This window comes from Oryza sativa, chromosome 3, assembly GCF_034140825.1.
Source record: "Oryza sativa Japonica Group chromosome 3, ASM3414082v1".
Classification (NCBI taxonomy): domain Eukaryota; kingdom Viridiplantae; phylum Streptophyta; class Magnoliopsida; order Poales; family Poaceae; genus Oryza; species Oryza sativa.
The window spans coordinates 14,664,916-14,686,774 of NC_089037.1; the positions used below are offsets into that span (position 1 = coordinate 14,664,916).

General features: G+C 41.9%; 3 protein-coding genes across 5 annotated transcripts; 2 read left to right on the top strand and 1 right to left on the bottom strand.

Moving 5' to 3' along the window:
- Positions 1–2,761: 2,761 nt before the first annotated feature.
- On the top strand, positions 2,762–10,007 carry LOC4332914 (calcium/calmodulin-dependent serine/threonine-protein kinase 1-like). Its single transcript, NM_001417791.1, has 11 exons — positions 2,762–3,845; positions 5,798–5,928; positions 6,974–7,015; positions 7,127–7,235; positions 7,757–7,835; positions 7,932–8,228; positions 8,315–8,427; positions 8,870–8,977; positions 9,049–9,111; positions 9,193–9,360; positions 9,442–10,007. The coding sequence occupies exons 1-11, from the start codon at positions 3,291–3,293 to the stop codon at positions 9,577–9,579; spliced, it is 1,803 nt and encodes a 600-aa protein (NP_001404720.1). The 5' UTR covers positions 2,762–3,290; the 3' UTR covers positions 9,580–10,007.
- A 530-nt stretch (positions 10,008–10,537) lies between these two features.
- On the bottom strand, positions 10,538–13,134 carry LOC9271925 (putative F-box protein At2g02030). 3 transcript variants are annotated; one of them, XM_015773576.3, is made up of 2 exons: positions 12,853–13,134; positions 10,538–12,331 (listed from the first exon to the last, which is right to left on the bottom strand). In XM_015773576.3, exons 1-2 carry the CDS (start codon positions 12,997–12,999, stop codon positions 10,847–10,849), a joined length of 1,632 nt encoding a protein of 543 aa, XP_015629062.1. In that variant the 5' UTR covers positions 13,000–13,134; the 3' UTR covers positions 10,538–10,846. The 3 variants fall into 3 exon arrangements, with proteins under 3 accessions (XP_015629062.1, XP_015629061.1, XP_015629064.1); XM_015773575.3 differs by having other exon boundaries at positions 10,538–12,334; positions 12,853–13,132; XM_015773578.3 differs by having other exon boundaries at positions 10,538–13,133.
- A 4,310-nt stretch (positions 13,135–17,444) lies between these two features.
- On the top strand, positions 17,445–18,483 carry LOC107280294 (uncharacterized). The gene is made up of 2 exons (XM_015774035.1): positions 17,445–18,232; positions 18,312–18,483. Exons 1-2 carry the CDS (start codon positions 17,445–17,447, stop codon positions 18,481–18,483), a joined length of 960 nt encoding a protein of 319 aa, XP_015629521.1.
- The last annotated feature ends 3,376 nt before the right edge of the window (positions 18,484–21,859 follow it).

The following is a 21,859-nucleotide window of genomic DNA, read 5'->3' on the forward strand; positions in this document are numbered from 1 at the left end:
CGCGGACAATTTTTTTGTGGATTTCATGGATGGCTTATGTTTGCTCTTTATTCCATTTTCGAATATATTCAGGATGGAAAATATTTGAGGATCCTGGACAAGTACCGGAATCATTTTATAGAAAATTGCGGAAGCCATAAACTATAAGTAAAATTTCTGATTAAAATTTAGCAAGGTTATGGTGATGTTTCTACACGCTACGTCGCTACCAGTTGTGTAAAATTTCAAGATCAATCTCAATTTAGCTTCAAGATATTAGATATGAGATTCACAAGTGGCAGAATAAACAGAGGAAAAATTTCAAACTTCTCAATCTGTTCTATTATAGCACCATGAATTTCATATCTTACGACAAACAAAATCAAACTGGCTATATTTTAAAATATCACTTCCCCCATTTTTTAATATATGATGTTGTTTGCCTTTCGACATACGTAGTACTATGTATTAACAATTTGTCTTACTTTTAAAAAATATAAATATTATCTATTTTATTTTATTGTGAATTGTTTTACAATTAAAGACAGCATGACTTACATATTTACTATTTGTGCAAAGTTTTTAGATAAAATGAATTTTAAGTACGTCTAAAAGATAACAATGACATATTTAAAAGCAGATGTAATACAAGTTTGTATGAAATGCTTCCCTACCTCCTATGTGTACGTTACTTTTTCATGGGATTATTTTAAAACAACTAAACATAGTTTGCCGAGGTTTCCATTATTTTACTGACTCGCGTTTATATTCCCTTTCCTTAACAAACTAGTGGATTATATTGTATACATGCATGACAATGGATCGAAGCGTGTCTAGTTTTTTTTTCATAGTATGCCACTGTATAAGTCGAATCATGAATCAACCACACATATTTGGGTTTGATTAAATGATATTTGAATGATGGATACATACAACCTGAAATGGACAAGAACCCTCTAGCCCCCCGCACATGAACTGCTGATACTAACCTGTCGTTTTTTTTTTCTAATGTATACACGTATTACGTATATTGGGGGTCATTTTCTTGTAAACTCGATCAATGCAATTAAACTCTGTTGTTGATGTTCCAGAACACGTAAACGATCTGATGTGTTCACATAAATGATCACGACCTCATAACCCATGCTCATTTTTCCTTTTGTGAGGGGACATGTTCCTTTTTCCACATCAAAATTAAATTTGATTTTGAAACATTTGGTAGATCTTGGATGCATTACCTTTTTTTGTCCCAAAATTATAGACCAATTGGATGTAAGAATTTGAGTAATTCCATAGCAACAGACATGGTTTATCTAATAAATTCGGGAAAAATTAAACACAAACAATGGAAAAGGTGAATAGGTCTTTTCGTTTAAGATTACCGAACAGCAAGACACAACACTAGTAGATTGCAAGGACATTAGGTCCTTAATTAATGAAAAAGTTAGGATCTGAAAAGTAAAATCTCTATAGCATGTCGAGGTTTTTCATGACCTACACCGAAAAGCCATTGATTAAGGCATGGCAGAAATCTAAAATGTAGTAACATGAAAACACGTGATTAATTTGAGTTTGAACCTTTAGAAATTTTAGAGACTAATAATTGGTTAACTGCTGCTTTGTGAAAAAAAAAGTCTTGAAGAACCTTTCTTGAAGAGTAATCTTGGACAGGATTTCATCCTTGATTCCTTCTGCTTGAGGCTTGAGCTATATATAATGTTTGGTGATTTAGCATGAATCTTAGTGAATAAATTATCCCCCCTCATAAAAAAAAACTTGTGTGCATGTATCCATAAATTCTTTCAGTCCTATAAATGTATCCATAAATTCTTTCACTCCTATAAAGAAATAGTCTATCCTGTAGGAGTACATGTACAACATAGAGTCGAATCAAATGTTCAGAAGAGCTAACAGTTGTACACCGTATCACCATTCAACCAAGCAAGAGTGATATCATTATACTTCTATTCATATATACTTAGGTCCGTTCTTTTCTGATTAACATGCATATTTTATCTCGATGTATAATTTGAATGAAAACTTTTTATATAAAAGTTGTTTTAAAAATATCAAATAAATTTATTTTTTTATTTTAAAATAATCAAAACTCAACTAATTATGCATTAATGATTTTTTTGTTTTATATACTCGTCCTTAATCTTCATCTAACATGAACTTGAATGGCGTTAATAAGTACTAGTACTTAATTGGAGTATACAACTCAATTCATGTAGAAAAAAATGAAGTAGTAATTTTTTTAAGATGGAGGTAGTATTTCAAGGTGGATATATGCTTTCTCGTGGCAACCTACTGTACATGTTTGAGTAAAAGAGACACGGACATATAATAATGTCTGCCAATAAAATGAAAAAAAAAGAAAAATGTTACTTAAATACCACAGATGCAGAAATTCCTATGTGAATAACCAGGAATATTGTTTGACAAGAGAAGAGGCAGATGTTTTTTATCCATATAAGTAGTATAGGAGTATACAAAGACCCATTTTTTTTATTAATCCTTTAATCAAATACTAAAAAACTAAAAAATATTTTTTTTCCCAGCAATGGCAGGAGCAAAGATCACACAGGAGAGGAGAGGCAGAAACTGTCAAAAGAAGACAGATTCCACCACTGCCAAGTGCCAGCGCAGTCCTCCTCCTCCTCCTCTACACTGCTTTCCTTCCTTCAAAAAGTAGAAAGGAAGAGGAAAAAAAAAAGCCTTCAAAAGAAAGGGAAAAAAACACACAAAAAGAGAAGAGGAGGAAGAAGAGAAGAGAGAGAGAGAGAGAGAGAGAGAGAGAGAGAGCAACGGAAAAGCTACCCAAGGGAGAAGCGAGCGAGAGAGCGAAGCAGCCTCCTCCTCCTCCTCTCTCTCTCCTTCCTCCGATTCACACACACTCCTCGCCGTCTTGTTTCTTCTTCGTCTGGGTGGTTGATCCATCCATCCAGAGATTGCCTGTGCGAGGAAGGGAGCGGGCGAGTGGCGGATTTGTTTTTGGTTTGTTTTTGAGTTTGTTTTTATTGGTGGTATCCTCTCCTCCTCCTGTGCGAGGAGCAGCTGGTGGATTGTTCGTTCCAGCTCCGTTTCTTGTCTTGATTTGGAATCCGGGAAATTTTTCCGCCTCCCGTTTCTTGATTTCCGGTCCCCCCCCTTCCTTGGTGGAAGTGGGAAGGGGAGGGGGAAGGATTTTTTGGTGGGGAATTCGAGGGGGCGAGGTGATGAACTCTTGCCTCTTTGACCAGCCTTGATTTTCCTGGTGATTTTGCTTGGAATTTCTCGGATTTTGTGGGGGGTTCTTTGATCCGGGCTCCATGGGTCTCTGCCATGGCAAGTCGGCGGCGGTGCTGGAGCCAACGGTGGAGGAGGAGGAGGAGGGGGCGACGCGCGTAGCCGAGGCCGCGGCGGCGCCGGCGAAGCCAGCGTCGCCTGCGCCTTCGGCGGCGGCGGCGGCGGCGGCGCCGGCGAAGCCCGGGACGCCGAAGCAGCACAAGTTCCCGTTCTACCTGCCGAGCCCGCTCCCGGCGTCGAGCTACAAGGGCTCGCCGGCGAACTCGAGCGTGGCGTCGACGCCCGCGCGCGGCGGGTTCAAGCGGCCGTTCCCGCCGCCGTCGCCGGCGAAGCACATCCGCGCGCTCCTGGCGCGGCGCCACGGCTCGGTGAAGCCGAACGAGGCGTCCATCCCGGAGTCCGGCGAGCCCGGCGTGGCGCTGGACAAGGGCTTCGGCTTCTCCAGGCACTTCGCCGCCAAGTACGAGCTCGGCCGCGAGGTTGGCCGCGGCCACTTCGGCTACACCTGCGCCGCCACCTGCAAGAAGGGCGAGCTCAAGGGCGACGACGTCGCCGTCAAGGTCATCCCCAAGGCCAAGGTCAATCCAATCCCCTTCTTCTTCTTCTTCTTCTTCTTCTATCCAGTTCACGACTTGTTCTCCTTCGCTGAGGTTTTGACTCAATTTTCATGTTTATTTTCCTCGCTTGGGTTTAATTAATTAATACACTTAAAATCTTCTCCTGCATTGCTTAGCGTTTACACCTGATTGAATTTATATTATATTTGTGCTTGAATGTATTGTTTAATGCTAGACTTACTTTGGGCTGATGTTTTCAATTTTATGTTCAAAGCATCATTGTGTGTGGATTCAACAGAGTTACCTCTTGACCTCATTTGGTTCAGTTGCCATGCTTGTGTTTTTTTAGCTCAATTGCTAAATATATCATATTAGGTGGGAGAAAGAGAGACATTACGAAGTAGGTTTACTAAATGCTTCCATGAGGATTTGTTCTGGCCATTAATACTTTGATGAACAAGTTAGTTGCTTCACTCAACGCTTACAAAGGACAGATAGATGAGAAAAATCACGTCTCCATTTCGGGTGTTTCTTGTTGGGTAATTTGCGGAGGGGCAATGTTGCTCCATTGAAGCTTGCTTGGTGCTTTACAGCATTGGTTTCAAAATGATGGAATCTGTTTCTCCATAATGTGCAAGTTCTCCGTATGTGAAAAGCTTGTGTAGCATATTTGCTTCAAGTGAGCCAAATGGCGTCATTGTCTCCTTGAGCTCTGGTAGTATTAACATTTTTATCATCTTATATTTCATTGGCTGTTTAGTCGTAGAGAACTATTAAATCCCTGAGTCAAAGTCAAAGAATTGTTGTGGTGTTGCGCAATTCCAGCCTGTATTGTTATTAGCTGCGAAACAGCGTTCTATTAGTTCTATTGAAGTACTTTGCCCTTTCTACCATAACTTTCAAGTTTCAACACTGTTGTAGTTGTAGACCTTCCTATGTCTTTTGGTGGGAGGTGTCTAACTACTATCATATACTTATAGTTGTTGCCTTTCTATACATCGATCATCATCTTGTTGTTTATACAACATGTTCAGAGTCTTGACTTACAATTAATATAATGCTTTTAGTTAGGGTCTCCCTACCTTTTGCATGTTAAAAAAATATTGTTGACTGTATTTCATGTATTTATGCTGTTATCTATCACTTTTTGGATATCAGTGATACTGGTTTTCCTTATCGATCTAGTCTAGATATCCTCCTGTAGTGCTGTCTCTTGTTGCTCTTCTCCTTTTGATGTTTACTCTCCTTGATAATGTTAAATGATACATAAAACAAGCAATTATAGATTATATTGATTAGAAATGCATGTCTTTTATTACGCCTGTTATATTGTTGTGCATATCATTGTCTGTTGTTATGTAACTGTGCATTGCCAACACTAATCCCACGACATTTTTTTTGGGTATCTGTAATTGATGTGTTACTCTATGCTTTGTGCTGTGCGGTGCAATGTTAATATATAGAATTGTTGGCTGCGCTCAGAGTATGCTTGTATTTCTGCTTGTGGATAAGCATCCTTGGTGCAATGCTACTTCCAGGCCCTAGAGCCAAGGCCCATGCGTGCAACAGTTGGTTGATGAACTACCCAACATTTGCTGTGCTATCTAGTCTCTTATTGCTTGGCTGAAACCACATTGACGTGGTGTTGTTACATGAAATGCGGAGTTGGACCTGATCACCTGACTGATTGGCAAATTCTTATCCAATGATGCAGTAATCACCTGACTAATTGGCTAACACATGTATTTATATGAGTAGTATGATATAGATTTTCCATTGTTGTGTGTAATAAACAATTATTTTTAATCTTATTATTGTGTAATTTGATTAATAATACTGTGAAATTGCTGCCTTTGACATCTAGTTACATATATATGAGTCCACTGGAACTCCAATTCTTTCTTTTTTCCAAGAGAAAGTCCAATTTAAGTAATACTGCTAACCAGTCTCACACAAGCAACTTCTTTCGACAGATGACTACTGCTATTGCCATTGAAGATGTCAGGAGAGAAGTCAGAATATTGAGTTCTTTGGCAGGGCACAGCAACTTAGTGCAGTTTTATGATGCTTATGAGGATGAAGAAAATGTATATATAGTTATGGAGTAAGTTCATAGTTTTTCCATTCTTCAGTTTAACCTACTGATCTGCTGAAAGTTATAAGTAATGACTAAAGTTTTGATATTCTTATGCTAAATAAACAGAACACACAACATACTAATTCTTCTGTAGGTTAACACGAATAACAATTGTTGGTTGTTTTTTTATGACAAACTTGGTCTCAAGCGAACATGACATGCTAGCATGTGTTTTCATTTCGCCATTTGGTATCAGTCATTTTGGGAAGGAAATAAAAAATGACATATTGATGCAATAAATTTTCTCTATCATGTTTAGGTTAGATATCAGTCGCGCGCAGACATGATCACATGACATTTCATTTTTTAGATACATGTGTTTAGGAGCTGGCTTGATTGGCTGGCGCTGACCATACTCATATGAGACTTGGATGCTTTTGTAGCCAGTGCCAGTCATAATCTGTAAATAATTCTCAAACTTGGCTCAATCACAATTTACTTTTTATGGAAATTGTGTTTTGTACAATCAATTCTGATTGTTAGCTCCATCAGTGAAGCATTTTACTCATTAATTGCTATTAAAGTTTCTTTCTAATATGGTACATGTTTAAGAGATTAAGAGGTTATAATCCCTTTCACTGTAGACGGTTTTAAGGGCCTGGCCTCATAAGTCATAAACTATTTCTTAGTATATACAAATAAAGTGTGCACTATTTTAAACAAGAATATTAGGGGAGGACCCTTCTGATTACAAAGTAAACAGGAATACAAAAAGGGAAAACATGTACACAAGTTAAGGTCCAAAAAAGATAGCAACAGTTTATAAAGCTCCCACCAAACAAATATAGGCAGAAACACTATATCCATAAAGAAAGCTTTCAAAATTTTCCTAGCTACTCTATATCCATAAAGAAAGCTTTCAACTGAATTCAAATGTGTATCATTTTTTTGTGTAGTAAAATGTCCCAGAATTCAACTGTGATAATCTCCTTGAAATAGGGTGTTGTGATACCTGAAATACTTCCGTCAATTGATTATTTTCAACTCACTGGAATTTTTTCCCTTGATTTAGGTTATGCAAAGGAGGTGAACTGCTGGACAGGATTTTGGCTAGGTACTTACAGTTATATCATTTTCTGATACCAGCATTGTTTAGAACAATTGCTTCATTAATTGTACTAGGATTCTGAAATCTGAATATAACTGCATACATTTTTCTTTGCAGAGGTGGAAAATATTCTGAGGAAGATGCAAAGGTTGTTATGCGCCAAATCCTAAGTGTTGCTTCATTTTGTCATCTTCAGGGTGTTGTTCATCGGGATCTGAAACCAGAGGTAAGTTTGATTCAAGCAATTCAGATATTGTTTAGATATTTCTCTTTTGTACCATTTAATTTTCATTCAGTTGGGTGCCTATGAAAAATCAAGGCTGTGGGAAAGTTATCTACATCGTACAACATGCTTAGTGATGTAAGAGCTTATAACGGATAGTTTCTTATGCATACATTCTTGATCCTTTCACTCTCCTTAGGCTTCGTTCGTTCCTGCCATTGGAGGGAGTTTTTTCAGCGCACGCGAAATGAGAAAGATTAATACATGATTAATTAAATATTAATTATTGTAAACTTGAAAAATGGATTTATTTGACTTTTTAAAATAACTTTTATATAGAACTTTTTTGCAAAAAACACACCGTTTAATAGTTTGGAAAGTGTGCTAACGGAAAACGAGGAAGTTGAAATTTGTATTGAGAGTATAGAACGGGGCCTTGTTGTGCAAATACTGCTATTATTGTTTTCAAGAGCAATTTTGTGCTGATGCTAATGTTTGCTTGCGTTTCTACTTGTGTCTTGTAGAATTTCCTTTTCTCGTCAAAGGATGAGAACTCTGCCATGAAGGTCATAGACTTCGGTTTGTCTGACTTTGTAAAGCCAGGTTAGTCTAACAGATTTTCTTAAACCTTGTTTAGTAAAATGTTTTATGTTTAGCTATTTAACTATAGGCACATCTGACCATCATTATATTCTGCAGATGAGAGGCTTAATGACATTGTCGGAAGTGCATATTATGTTGCTCCTGAAGTGCTCCATCGATCTTATGGCACTGAGGCAGATATGTGGAGCATTGGAGTAATAGTGTATATTTTGCTTTGTGGCAGCCGTCCTTTCTGGGCACGTACTGAGTCAGGAATATTCCGAGCTGTGCTGAAAGCAGACCCTAGTTTTGAGGAAGCCCCATGGCCAACCCTCTCTGCTGAAGCAAAAGACTTTGTAAGGAGGCTGCTCAATAAAGATTACCGCAAGAGGATGACTGCTGCACAAGCCCTCTGTGAGTACCATAATTATCTTCAGTTTACACTGTACTACCAGTCAACTTTGCAGATGATGAATGCTTTTTTGTTCTACACATTTAAGGTCATCCATGGATTCGTGGTACTGAAGAAGTGAAGCTTCCTTTGGACATGATAATTTATAGGCTTATGAGGGCTTACATAAGTTCATCTTCTTTACGGAGAGCTGCATTGAGGGTAATATTTCTTTTAGGGTGTATTGGTTTGCCCTTTACTAATGATATTTATCTTTATTGCCCCAAATTAATGTGGAACAATGTCATTTATATAAATTATGCTGCATCGCTTTTTAGAGGGTAATTTAGTGGTAAAATCAACTTTGCATAGCAAATGACGTTGTTTTAATGTTCTTATCATTCTTTCTTCAGAATAGTATGTATCGCTAACCATGTGTAGAGCATTATTGCACTTTGCCCATTATTTTGTCATATATCGTGCAAATCTGATTGAATGAGTAATATAATAAGGTGATCTTAGAAAAATCCTAAGGATGCTATATTTTCTCCCATATTATGATCTCACATTTCCTGTGTGCATTTACCATGGAATATCTTGTTGCTGATAATAGTGCTGTGCTCACTTTAAAAACTACTACTAAGTAGCTGTTTGTGTTCTGCAGGCCCTTGCCAAGACATTGACAACAGATCAAATCTATTACCTAAGAGAACAGTTTGAATTGATAGGCCCAAACAAGAGCGATCTTATTACTTTGCAAAATTTGAAGACGGTGAGTTATTTTACCATTTAGACTAAATAACTAGTCTGCTATGAGATTGCTAAAGTACGCTAAACCTCCAGGCCTTGATGAAGAACTCCACAAATGCAATGAAGGATTCTAGGGTGGTTGACTTTGTTAACACAGTAAGCCTAAAGTCCTTTTCTCTCTACTTTTCAAAGTAGCACCTGCAGTTGTGTAATCACTTACCCTATCAATGATGCCAGATATCCAATATTCAGTACAGAAAGTTGGATTTTGAGGAGTTTTCTGCTGCTGCCATCAGTGTTTACCAGATGGAAGGTTTGGAAACCTGGGAACAACATGCCCGGCAAGCGTACGAGTTCTTTGATAAGGAGGGTAACCGACCAATTGTGATCGACGAGCTCGCATCGGTATATGATCCCTAACACTAAATTAGCTTGGGGTTGGGCACGATGAAATGTTTCTCACAGGTGATGACATACTATTTTCAGGAACTTGGATTGGGTCCTTCGGTTCCCCTACATGTTGTTCTCCAAGATTGGATCAGACATCCTGATGGAAAACTCAGCTTCCTTGGGTTCATGAAACTATTGCATGGAGTTTCTTCGCGTACCATCCCAAAAACCTGAGATAATAACTTATTTTCTTACATCAACCAAGGCAAAAGTGTGATGACTAAACTAATCTCTGGCTGTCTGGAGAAGCGGCATGGAACCAGTACAAAGATTAACAAAGCTGTCCTAGTGTAACAAGTGAAAAAGCTCTCCTGTCAGGCCCGCGAATTTCGCCTTCTCTTACCAGATGATTGATGTTGTGTTTGTATTCAGGTTTGTTTAGAGGTGAATGTACAGATGAGTTTAGGAAACAGGAAAAATGAGGTGCTAAGAAAGTGAAACATGGTTTAATTTCGATTGGTGTAACTGTGTGCGTTTGATCTTCGCCGATCTGTGAATGTCGTGATTGGACTGAAATTGAGAAGTGAGGTGGTATCAGTACCATATTCGTAGATATTTCTTGAGTTTTTTTTTCTTATTGAAATTTACTCGTGTTTATTTGCAACAGTTTGGCTCATTGGCTGTACATCGATGTGATGAAAACGGCTGAAAACGATATCAATTTTTTTTTACATAAACAATATCAGTATGGTTAGGAATTTTTTATATTTATGAAATTAACTATTTAGTGGCATCAACTTCAATTCAAGACGATCAGAAACAATCGGTAATGACAAACGTACCGGTACGGTTTTCATCCCAGTGAATGGCGCACAGAAATGGGGCGCAAATGGCTTTTTATTACATACTGACCTGGCCCTCTAATTCCTTCCAAGTTTCCAGTATAATGTTGTTGGTAGTATTATGCAGCAGCTTAATTGCCAGTAGAATCTGAAAACTTCCAAACCTTCCCTGATCATACATATTTCAGACAACAAGAGTAATACATATATATTCTACTTTCCACACAAAACGGAGGAGCAGCACAATTTTATAAGCTGGAAAAACAACTTAATTGCCGGTAGAATCTTCCTCTACTCGTAATGATCTTGTCTGAATAAATACGTACATAGTTCACACAACACGCCAACAAGGGCAAAACATAAATTCTGACATTCACACAAAATGGAGGAGCAGCACAATGTACAAGCTGGACAAACTACTTAGAAAAAAAAATACATAATGATGTTGCTTAGATATAAATATTCCAGACGACAACAAAACACCCAACACATCACCACTTGATAAAAAACCAAGTGGTTAATTTAAGATGCATCTAAGCTTACTCCCTCCATCAAATAAAAAACCAACTTTTTGAAAATGAATCCGGACGAATACATATTCAGATACCTGAAGAAGGTGATTCTTTTCGAGACGGAGGGTGTGGTTAATTTAAGTTTTATTATATGGGAACAAGACTCTCCGTGTAGGGGATCAGTTTGTAGTAATGTAGATTCTCCCAAGAACTCCCTACTACCACGGTGTGCCTGCCCTGTTCATCATCATGGTACGTCATGCCATTCAAGCAAACCACCTGCTTTTCCTCCTCCTTCCCCTCTCCGATTCTGCTCTCGTCTTCTCCGTCGTCATCGTCGCCGAGGAAGAACAAGAGATCACCTCTCTTGCCGATCACCCCGCCGCCTCCGCCGCCGCCATGATGAAACAGCGCGATCGGGATGAACATGCTCGTCGACGTGAACACGCACCTCTTGCTCCACCGCGGGCTCACGCCGTCCTCCGTCATCCAGATCACCACCGACGACGAGGTCGACGTCCCCTCGTCGCCGGCGCCGGCGGCGTGGGCCAGGCACAGTACACCGTTGAGCTCGCTCAGGTGGAAGGCCTCGTGGAGGAACGGCGGCCGGCATGGCGGCGGCGGCGCGACGACGCTGAACGTCTCGTCTCGCAGGCAGAGGCGCAGCAGCCGGCTCTCCTGCGGCGGCCGCGCCGCCGTGTCGTGGCAGGTGGTGAAGAAGAGGGCGCCCCTGAAGAAGGTGGCGGTGTGCCAGACGAGGACGGGGTAGGGCGTGTCGGCGACGATCTCCCTCCAGCAAGAACCGACGGAGACGCCGCCATTGCCGCCGATGGTGCAGAGCTCCATCCCGGTGGTGGTGGATTCCGGCACCACGCCGTCGCCGGAGCGGACGAAGCAGCGGGCGACCTTGTACGTGCCCGTGTGAGGGTCATGGCCGAACCCGGTCGCCTGGGGAAGTGCGCGGCGGCGGCGGCGGCGGCGGCTTTCGGGGAGAGCAATGGCGCTCCTGGTGGCCGGATTGACGACGTAGGAGGTGGTGTCGGTGGGCACCAGCATGAGGCCATTGCAATGGCTGAGCTGGAACACCGACCTGAACTCGCCATGGAAGCTTCTCCTGAAGATTAGGCTGGCACTGGCACCGGCACCGACCTGCTCCTCCTCCGTCTGTCCGTTGCGCCGCCGCCGCCATTGGTAGAGGCGGATGGTGTCGGAGAAGTTGGTCAGCCATATGATGTCGCGCTCGGCGTCGTCGAGCAGCTGTGGCGCGATGAGGAGGGTCGGCTCCCAGCGGTGCCTGGCGGCGGAGCGGCGGAGGTGCGCGGCGACGAAGGAGGGCGCGCAGATGGCGGCGCGCCATGGCCTGGAGACCGCCCTGAGCCGCAGGAGGGACTTCACCGGCAGGCGGGCGAGCAACTCGAGCACCATCTCATCTGGCATCTCGCCGGAGAGCTGGCTGCAGCGGCTTGTTGCCGGCTGCTCGCCGTCGTGGCGGTGGCGAGCCCTCTTGACGACGTTCTTCCTCTCCGCGATACGGCTGCTGCGCCGTGGCGGAAGCCCTCCATTGTCGGGCCCGACGACGCTGGTGGTGGTGGTGGTGCTCTTGCGCTGCCTCTTGTTGCTGTTGTTGTTGGCCTTCTTCAAGTCCATGGATGGTGAAGAAGAAGATGAAGCAAGCGTACGTATTAAATTTATAACATGCGCTCTAATCGGATTAATTTAGAGAAGGTATGGATGGCACTAGGAATAATCCGAAAACGATTAGGACTAGCAGTTACTACTACCTCCTCCGTTTCAGAGGTTATAACACGTTTTAACTTTTGTAAAGTCAAAACTACTTTAAATTAGACCAAATTTATAGAAAAAAATAGTAACATTTTCAATAAAAGACAAATTTATTATAAAAATATATTTAATTATTGATTTGATAAAAATAATTTAGTATTATAAATATTACTATATTTATTTATAAACTTAGTCAAACTTAGAGTAGTTTGACTTTGAACAAATAAAAACATCTTATAACCTGAAACCTAAAACGGATGGAGTAGCAGGTAGAGTGATGGATGAGAAAACTAGTAGTCGAAAACTTGGAATCAAATACGGAGGGAGGAGCACTCGGATTCATTCTAGAGAGAAGAAAGTGAGAGAGTTACATCGATGGGAGGAGCAGTCGAGCTCGAGCAGCACTGAATCCGGTCCGATCGAGCGTGCCAAGATCCAACGCCGCCCCCTCCGGTGAACCTGCGCAGGACTCGCTGCCGGCGCCGGCGAATCCATCGTCGCCTCGTCGCCGCCCGCATCTTAATTGCAAGTAGAATCTTCCTCTACTTGTAATGATCTTGCCTGAATAAATAGAACATATTTCACACAACACACCAACAAGGACAATAGCCACAATACTTGAATTCTGACTTTCACACAAAAGGGAGGAGCAGCACAATGCACAAGCTGGAAAAATCTACGAGCTTGTTCAGATTGATGCCATTTTAAACCATGCTTTTTTTTAGCAAAGTTATTAAATATTTGCATCCATTTAGTTTTTTACAAAACTCTGGTAAATAAATAAGAAATCATGCTAAAACTTGGCAATATTGTTAAATTACCAAAATTTTGACAATATTTTGGCATTGCCAAAATTTGGTAAGGTTTATTTTGGCTACAATCTAAACATACCTTATATCTATATACCTAATAAAAAATCAGAAAGACTTCCTGTTGGTTATTTTCGTCCGTTCGTTTTTTTTCATCCATTCAGTTTTTTTCGTCTTTCCTTTTTTTTTTCATCGCCGTTTTTTTCGTCCGTATATTTTTTTTTCATCCATCCGGTTTTTCTTCATCGCCATTTTTTCCGTTAGTCCGGTTTTTCCTTATATTATTTGATCCCACGCACCTTCAGTCGCTGTCTAAACCCATCTTTTTTTTCATCGCCCGTTTTTTTATCTTATCTGATCCAACGTGCCTCATGCATGCGATTCTAGTAACGACACGATGGTAACCATCGCGTCTTCTGTTGCCGCCTCTCTCCCTGTATATTGTAACCGTTGTTATCAATAAAGGATGGCTCATTCATTCTCTACATTCTTGTGTGCAATTCTCTCTCTCACTCAATCTCTCTCGCTCAATCAATTCTATTCACAATACGTTATCAGCACTTTCGCTCTCGCGAAGGAGATCGCGAAGTGAAAGAAGGAAGGAACATCGCTTTTGATCTAACAGAAAAGCGAACATAAGAATCATCAGAGAAGGTACGATGCCTACCTTTCATTGGATCATGGATGCCGTTCGCCATCAGCGCCATCAGCGCGCACGCCGGCTTCGCCATCTTCTTCGCCGACCGATGAGGAGTACGCGCCGGGGATCCCGCGGAGGCAGGGCTAGGGTTGGTGGCCGCCGCAACTACCCTCGCCGCCGTGTGACTGCAACTCCGGTTGTGGTTCCCCCGCCCGTCCCTGTCGCGCCTTCTCCTCCGCCTCCGGTTGCCGAAGAACCTCGCCGGATCCTTGTGCAGGGGGTGCAGTACTGCGCCTACCACGGTTGGACTGCAGTGGTGACACTGCCCGGTGAACCATGCGATCTTCCCCCGGAAATGGAGTCGCTGCCGCCACCATCAACCGCTCCTCCACCACCTCCACCGACACCAAGCCGACGCCGACGCCGTTCCCCCACGCCCGCGCCACCGGAGTGCGGCCGGACCGGTACCCTGGCTGCGCGCACGGGGGAGCTGCCCTTCTTCAATCCGTCTTCGTCTTGTCGTCACGCCGGTGAAGCCGCTGCTCGCCGTCCCGGCCTCCGCCACACCTTCATCACCATTCCCCATGGCTCTCCTAGCCGTACACTCCCTAACGGGGTGCCGGGGAATGGCGTCCGGGCTCGACCGGTTTTCGACTCCGACGAGGATCGGGAACCGTCGGCCTAATCCGGCCGGCCAACCGCCAGCGGACGGAGGGGCGACCGAGGCGGCAGTTGATGGTGGATGGTGCTGGCGGTGGACGGCAGATAGTGGATGCAGGCGGTAACTGTGGCTGAAGGAAGGTGGCGGCGTGTGGCGGCGGTGGAAATGGAGGCAGCGGCGGCGACACATCTCGTTGCGGCGATGGCGCCCCCAACGGCGACATCAGCGGCGTACCTCGGTGGTGTCGGCCGCGCCCCCAACGGCGGCGACGACGGCGCCCCCAAGAGGTGGCGACGGCGGCGTGCCCCACGGCGGCGGAAATCCCGCGGGGGCGGTTAGGGTTCTAACCCTAATGTTAACAGTGAAATTTGGTAAGCCCGGAGTAGTCATCGGCTTAGAGTCAGCATCGGCTTCGAAGTTCTGAGATTAGCCGATGAGAGTAGTCAAGTCGTCAGTTGTCGGATTCTTGCTATATTCGGTTAAGGAAATTGATGTACTAAAGGAAGCTTATCCATAAGAGACCGAGTTCAAAGAGAACGCGGCATGGCAAGTTATCTTTTAATTAGGAATAGTTTGTTAGTTTCCTTTTATCTTTAGGAAAGTGTGTTTAGTGTCCTATAAGGACTTTATCTTTTCCTTTTATCTTTAGGAAAGTTTTTTTCTTGTCCGACAAGGACTTGTATCAACCCATGAGTATAAATATGTACACCCGGGGTCTATGTAATCTATCTTCACGATCAATACAATTCGGCGCATCGCCACCTTTTACCTTTTCTACTTTATTTTATCGTCCGGCGGGACTTGGCACTTGACGCGGGGCTGCATCGGTGTTCGATCTCCGGCGAAGGGATAAGTCCAATGTTCCGTCGGCCCAGGCAATTGTCTCATCTACGTCAGCGTCGTTCAAGGCTGCATCAGGACATTCGACCTCTTGGATTACTCTGGTTTGGATGATATATTTGCCTACCTATTTATCATATGTCTCTGTTAATTCAGTCTTAGCATATCAATTTAGCTCTATCGGCCGCTTCTTGTTTTAGGGTTTCTGCCTGTATCGGCTAAATCGTGTTGCTAGATTAGATTAGCTTAGACATCTACCACCCTGAAAACTCAATCAACGGCTTGATTGTTTAGATATTATGTTTCTTTTCATACTTAGTGCTGCATCAGTTAAGTTTGATCTACTATGTCGTGCTTAGAATCATAATCTCTAGCCTGCTTCTTGATTGCCAATAAGGGTTTCATCGGGGTTTCAGCCGGTGAGTTATCTGGACATTGCATCGGCTCATAAGGATTGCATATACATATAAGCTGGATTTAGCCGATGACAACAAAGGTTTCACTGTTTAATCTAATATTGTGGATTTCATGACATCGGACCTCCAGCCGATGTGTGCTTTAACCGTCGGATCGATGTTCTATTATATCATATTGCTAGCCGATTGGTTTATACTGGATTATATTGTTATTTCATTACATCGTCATCAGCCGATTGCCTTTATATCATTATCTACATTGGACATATAGCCGATTGCTTAAACCCTATCGCTATCGGCTGGTATCGGCATCGGTTATTATCGGCTATCGGCTGGAACTACTCCATCGGCTTGTCAGCCGATCGGCTGTTTTATCTACTATTTGCATATCTTGTCAATTGCAGGATCAAACTGACTGGCACACCCGCATCTCATCAAGATTTGGACCTACACAGGAGCTAAGCAGATCTTCCAGGCCGATGTGTTCGATTTTCACGTCAACACCTAACTCCCTCTCGACGCCCCCACTCCCCCGTGCCCTTTTGCTGTCGGGCCTAATGGGCCGCGCCCTAGCGCCCCCACTGCCCCTTGTTTGCCGGCCCAATGCCGCACAGTGGTGGGCCGAATCCTTTAGATTTCGGCCCATCACCCAATTTACCATTTAAATTTAGTTTTTAATTTTATTTTCAGCAGCAATTACATTTTAGTCCCTATGTTTTATGTAATTTAGTCGAAGCAGTTCATCAGTTGTACAAACAATTATGTAATGGTCTTATAGACCACTGATGTTATGTGTTTATTAACATAGGTGTTTATTTAAATACCCTGTTTCACTAAATTTATTTGTTGTCTTAATAACATGCCTTTTGCATATTATTTCAAGACACGCTCTACTTTCTCGCTTTATTAATTTACAAAATTCTATAAATTTTGTTTTTTGATTTAGCAAATTCTCTTAATTATGTACAACATAATTAATGGAGGATTTAATGCATGTTCCACTTCACACTTTGACTTGGAAATTAATCACATGTCAATGGAGTTCTATACTTTGGTCATATCGACCATAACTTAGGCAGCGAGTATCTCGCCTATCATAAAGTGGTCTACATTTTGTGATGATTACCCGATGGAGCCCTAGAAATTGGCCGCACTGGTCATAACTTAGGCAGCGAGCACCTCGCCCATCTCACAGAGGTCTACATCTCACGATGATTACCCACATGTGTTCTTTTCCAAGAATATGTTTTGAGAAATGAGATTATTTGAAATTTGGTTGAACACAAGGTAGTGGAGTCCTAAACATTAGCTGCGGTATATTCACCAGAATATATTTGCCTGGAGACCGTGTTTTAGGCAACAAGTATAACTTGCCCACTATTAAGAGATCTACTCCACTGTTTAATTACTTGGAGATTATCCACATTGTGCCACCTAATTTTGAACTCTAACTCAAATTGTCAGGTCTATAACCTACATCTTTCGAAACATTACAGAATATGAAGTCTTACATTTCGCATTGAGATTATAACCACAATATCATGTTTTTATTAATTTACCTCTGTAAATTGATAATGTTAACCATGATTGTAGGGACATGGCAACAAAAGAGTTCGACGAACTCGCCCTCGATGGGACTAACTATCCCATCTGGGCTTCTGATATCAAAATCAATTTTGCCTCTTGGGGGATTTTAAATACAATTGAGGAACCCAATGATGGGGACCCGACAATTGAGCCCAGGAAGCTCAATACAGCCCTTTTTCTTTTGAGACTCTACATTCACAAGGATCTCAAACATGAATACATGTTAGAGACGAGCCCTCTCAACCTTTGGAAAGCTCTAAAAGAGCGTTATGATCAACAAAAGGAACTCATTTGGCCTGAGACTAATTATGAGTGGGTTCATTTACGCCTACAGGACTTTAAAACTGTGGCAGAATACAACCGTGCTGTTCATAACATTTGTTCCAGGTTGAAGTTTTGCGAACAAGAGCCAACGGAGGCAGAAAAGATAGAGAAAACTCTATCAACTATGCTTCCGGAGGACAGGATACTGACTCAACAGTATCGCGCTAACAATTTCCAGAAACATTCTCTGCTTATACATACATTGACTCAGGCAGAAAGACACCATGAGCTTTCTTTAAAGAATGCCCAACAGCGCCCACCGGGCTCTGCTCCACTGCCTGAGGTGCACTTCAATGTACAGAATAATGCTAAGAATAAGAAAGGATTCAAGGGAAATTCTTCGAATAATCCTAAGAATCTGACTGGAAAGCGCAAACGCAACAACAACAGGCGCAAATTCAAGAGTCGAAAGAAAGGAAAAGGGAAGGGTAAGGCACCACAACCTCGTAGCAATGGCAACAAGCATTGCAACAGGTGTGGATCTGACACTCATGTCGCTAAAGACTGCCGCATCCCGAAACATCTTGTTCTCTTGTACCAAAAATCCCTCAAGGACAAAAAAATTTTCTGAGAACCCAAGATTTGAAGCCCACTTCAATCTTACACATGAAGAGCGCCCTGAGGTTGCAAGTTCTCACCAGGCTCCTGTTGAACCAGAGAGCAACCCCAATGTTCTCCCAGAAGATGTCGCTCCACTCTCTGCGATGGACGATATGTTCATGTAATACTGCTCAACAGACCCACTTGGATATTTGCAATGATCTCGGTGTGTCCCACTTGGAGATGAAGCTGCTCTTATCTCAGTGTGCTTGAAACAGTATATTGATATCCTATAAGTTTGCCAAACAATATTAGTTGTAATAAGTAGATAAGTATGAACTCCCTTATATTGTAAGGTTGTATGGCTTGCTAGTCATTAGAGTATGTACTATTAACATATGTAAATGTTATACTATGTATTTGATGTTTTAATTATTGTATGTATGTATATATATTGGATAAAGAATTCTTAATCAAGCAATTCTTCTTTCATTATAGATGTCTATGTATATCGCTCTGATTGGAGAGGAATTATGTCTTGTGGACAGTGGTACCACAAACTCTATACTTAGGGAGATCAAATACTTTCAAACTCTCAAAAAGAGAGAAGGCAAAGTTTTGACTATCGCTGGGCGCGATACTGTGATAGTTGGCTCAGGAAGAGCAATTATTCCACTCCCAATGGGTACACAAATTATAATCGAGGATGCTTTATTGTATCTTGATTTAACCCGTACCCTACTAAGTTATAGAGATATCCGTCAGAATGGGTTTCACATTGAAAGCCATATGGATAATCGAGAAGAATTTCTTCTCTTAACCAAACAAAACGGATATGGCAAACGCATTTGCAAGAAAATTCCATCTCTCACATCGGGATTGTACTATACATACATTAAGCCCATTGCACATGTTGCGTACAAAGTAATTTTTCAAAATGTTGATGCATTCCACACTTGGCATGATCAACTTGGGCACCCCGGTATCGGGATGATGAGAAAAATTATTGGCAACTCTATTGGTCATCATTTGATCATTGACAAATTTCCCAAATCCTCTGATTTCGTATGCACTGCATGTGCTACTGGGAAACTGATTTTGAGACCATCTTATCTCAAAATTAGAGCCGAACCACTTAAATTCCTTGAACGCATTCAAGGAGATATCTGTGGCCCTATTGTGCCAAGATCTGGACCGTTCAGATATTTTATGGTTTTGATTGACGCATCTACTAGATGGTCTCATGTGTGTCTTCTATCGACACGAAACCATGCCTTTGCCAAATTAATGTCACAAATTATAAGGCTAAAGGCAAATTACCCTGAACATAGGATTCAATCAATCCGTATGAACAACGCTGCCGAATTTACATCTCATGCTTTCGATGATTATTGTATGGCATTGGGAATTCAGGTTCAGCAATCTGTTCCATATGTCCACACACAAAATGGTTTGGCTGAATCATTGATCAAAAGAATTAAGCTTATTGCTCGACCATTATTGATGAATTGCAAATTACCTTCATCGTGTTGGGGTCATGCAGTTCTGCACGCTGCTGACCTTGTCCAACTACGACCAACTGCATATCATGAAACTTCCCCAATGCAGTTAGTACGTGGAAATCCTCCAAGTATTTCCCATTTGCGTAAGTTCGGATGTGCTGTATACATACCGATCTCACCACCACAGCGTACCGCTATGGGCCCGCACAGGAAAGTGGGGATCTATGTGGGATTCAAATCTCCGTCGATCATAAAGTATTTAGAACCCTTAACAGGTGATCTATTTACTACCCGGTTCGCTGACTCTATCTTTGATGAGGAACATTTCCCGGCATTAGGGGGAGAATTCAAGTACCATAAAGAATGCCAGGAAATTGATTGGGATGCCCAGGGTATTCCAGCCTCAAACCCACGTACTACTGAAACTGGACTTCAAGTTCAAAAAATTATACATTTGCAAAGACTTGCAAATAACCTGCCAGATAAATTTACCAATTATAAAGGTGTGACTAAATCTTTCATTCCCGCTCAGAATGCGCCAGAAAGAGTGGAGGTACAAAATAAAACCACTCAACTTCCACTCACTAAAAAGAGAGGAAGAAGTATGGCCACTCAGCGAGAAACAATTGCTAATAAGCAAAGAAAGACGGTAAATGCAAACCAACCTTTAGTTGGTACACACCAAATTGATACTATATATCAAGCAGATCGTGATAGTCTGCAACCTAGCTCGGTGGTGCACAATGCTGAGACTAGGAATTCGGAAGACCATAGACACATTGTTTCGGGAGATCATAATGAGTCTATAAGGGTTGATGAAATTGCCATCAATTACTCTGAAACTGGAGAATCTTTTGATAGAAGAGCTACAATTGTCGACACTAATTTTTCTGAACAAATTGCTGAGTGCCTCCAAGTTGATCCAGAACCTAGGTCTATAAAAGAGTGCCAAAAGTGCTCTGACTGGAACAAATGGAAGGACGCAATTGACGCAGAATTAGCCTCGCTTTACAAAAGAGATGTATTCTCGGGTGTAATGCCTACTCATCGTGGTATCTTTCCTGTGGGATACAAATGGGTTTTCGTCCGGAAACGGAACGAAAACAACGAGGTGGTGAGATATAAAGCAAGGCTTATAGCACAAGGTTTTACGCAAAAACCTGGCGTTGATTTCAACGAAACTTACTCTCCAGTTATGAGTGGTATAACTTTCCGATATTTAATATCATTGGCAGTACAAAATCGTCTATTTATGCAGTTGATGGACGTAGTGACAGCATATCTTTATGGGTCACTTGATTCTGATATTTACATGAAGGTTCCTGACGGAATCGACATCCCGAATCAGAAGGTAAATCGTAACATGTATTGTGTTAAGTTGTAGAAGTCACTTTATGGCTTAAAACAATCGGGCAGGATGTAGTACAACCGATTAAGTGAATTCCTTTCACTAAAGGGATACACTAAAAATGATGATTGCCCGTGCGTCTTTATCAAAAAGTCCCCCACAGGATTTTGTATTATCTCGGTATATGTCGATGATCTCAACATCATTGGCAATACACAAGATATTAATGAAGCACGTCATCATTTAAAGACGGAATTTGAGATGAAGGATTTGGGTCAAACCAAATTTTGCTTAGGTCTACAACTTGAGCATTTACCTTCTGGAATCCTTGTGCACCAAAGTGCATATACCCAGAAAATTTTGGAGAAATTTATTATGGATAAGTCATATCCTTCCAAAACCCCTATGGTGGTTCGATCTCTAGACGTGGAGAAAGATCTATTTAGACCAAAGGAAGATGGAGAGGATGTACTTGGTCCTGATTTTCCATATCTTAGTGCTATTGGTGCACTTATGTACCTTGCAAATAGTACGAGGCCATATATTGCTTTCTCGGTAAATCTATTAGCAAGATACAGCGCTGCTCCTACCAAACGCCATTGGACTAGAGTTAAGAATGTCTTTCGATATCTTAATGGCACAAGAGATCTTGGACTTTTCTTTAAAAAGAACCAAGATTCAACTTTAATTGGGTATACTGATGCTGGCTAT

Coding starts and splice junctions, on each gene's coding strand:
- LOC4332914 (NM_001417791.1), top strand. CDS start 3,291: ATGGGTCTCTGCCATGGCAAGTCGGCGGCGGTGCTGGAGCCAACGGTG. Junction 7,016..7,126: donor CTGGACAGGATTTTGGCTAG/GTACTTACAGTT, acceptor TTTTCTTTGCAG/AGGTGGAAAATATTCTGAGG. Junction 8,978..9,048: donor CTTTGCAAAATTTGAAGACG/GTGAGTTATTTT, acceptor CTAAACCTCCAG/GCCTTGATGAAGAACTCCAC.
- LOC107280294 (XM_015774035.1), top strand. CDS start 17,445: ATGGCAACAAAAGAGTTCGACGAACTCGCCCTCGATGGGACTAACTAT. Junction 18,233..18,311: donor GGCAACAAGCATTGCAACAG/GTGTGGATCTGA, acceptor AAATCCCTCAAG/GACAAAAAAATTTTCTGAGA.
- LOC9271925 (XM_015773575.3), bottom strand. CDS start 12,999: ATGCGGGCGGCGACGAGGCGACGATGGATTCGCCGGCGCCGGCAGCGA. Junction 12,335..12,852: donor CGACTGCTCCTCCCATCGAT/GTAACTCTCTCA, acceptor ATGGACTTGAAG/AAGGCCAACAACAACAGCAA.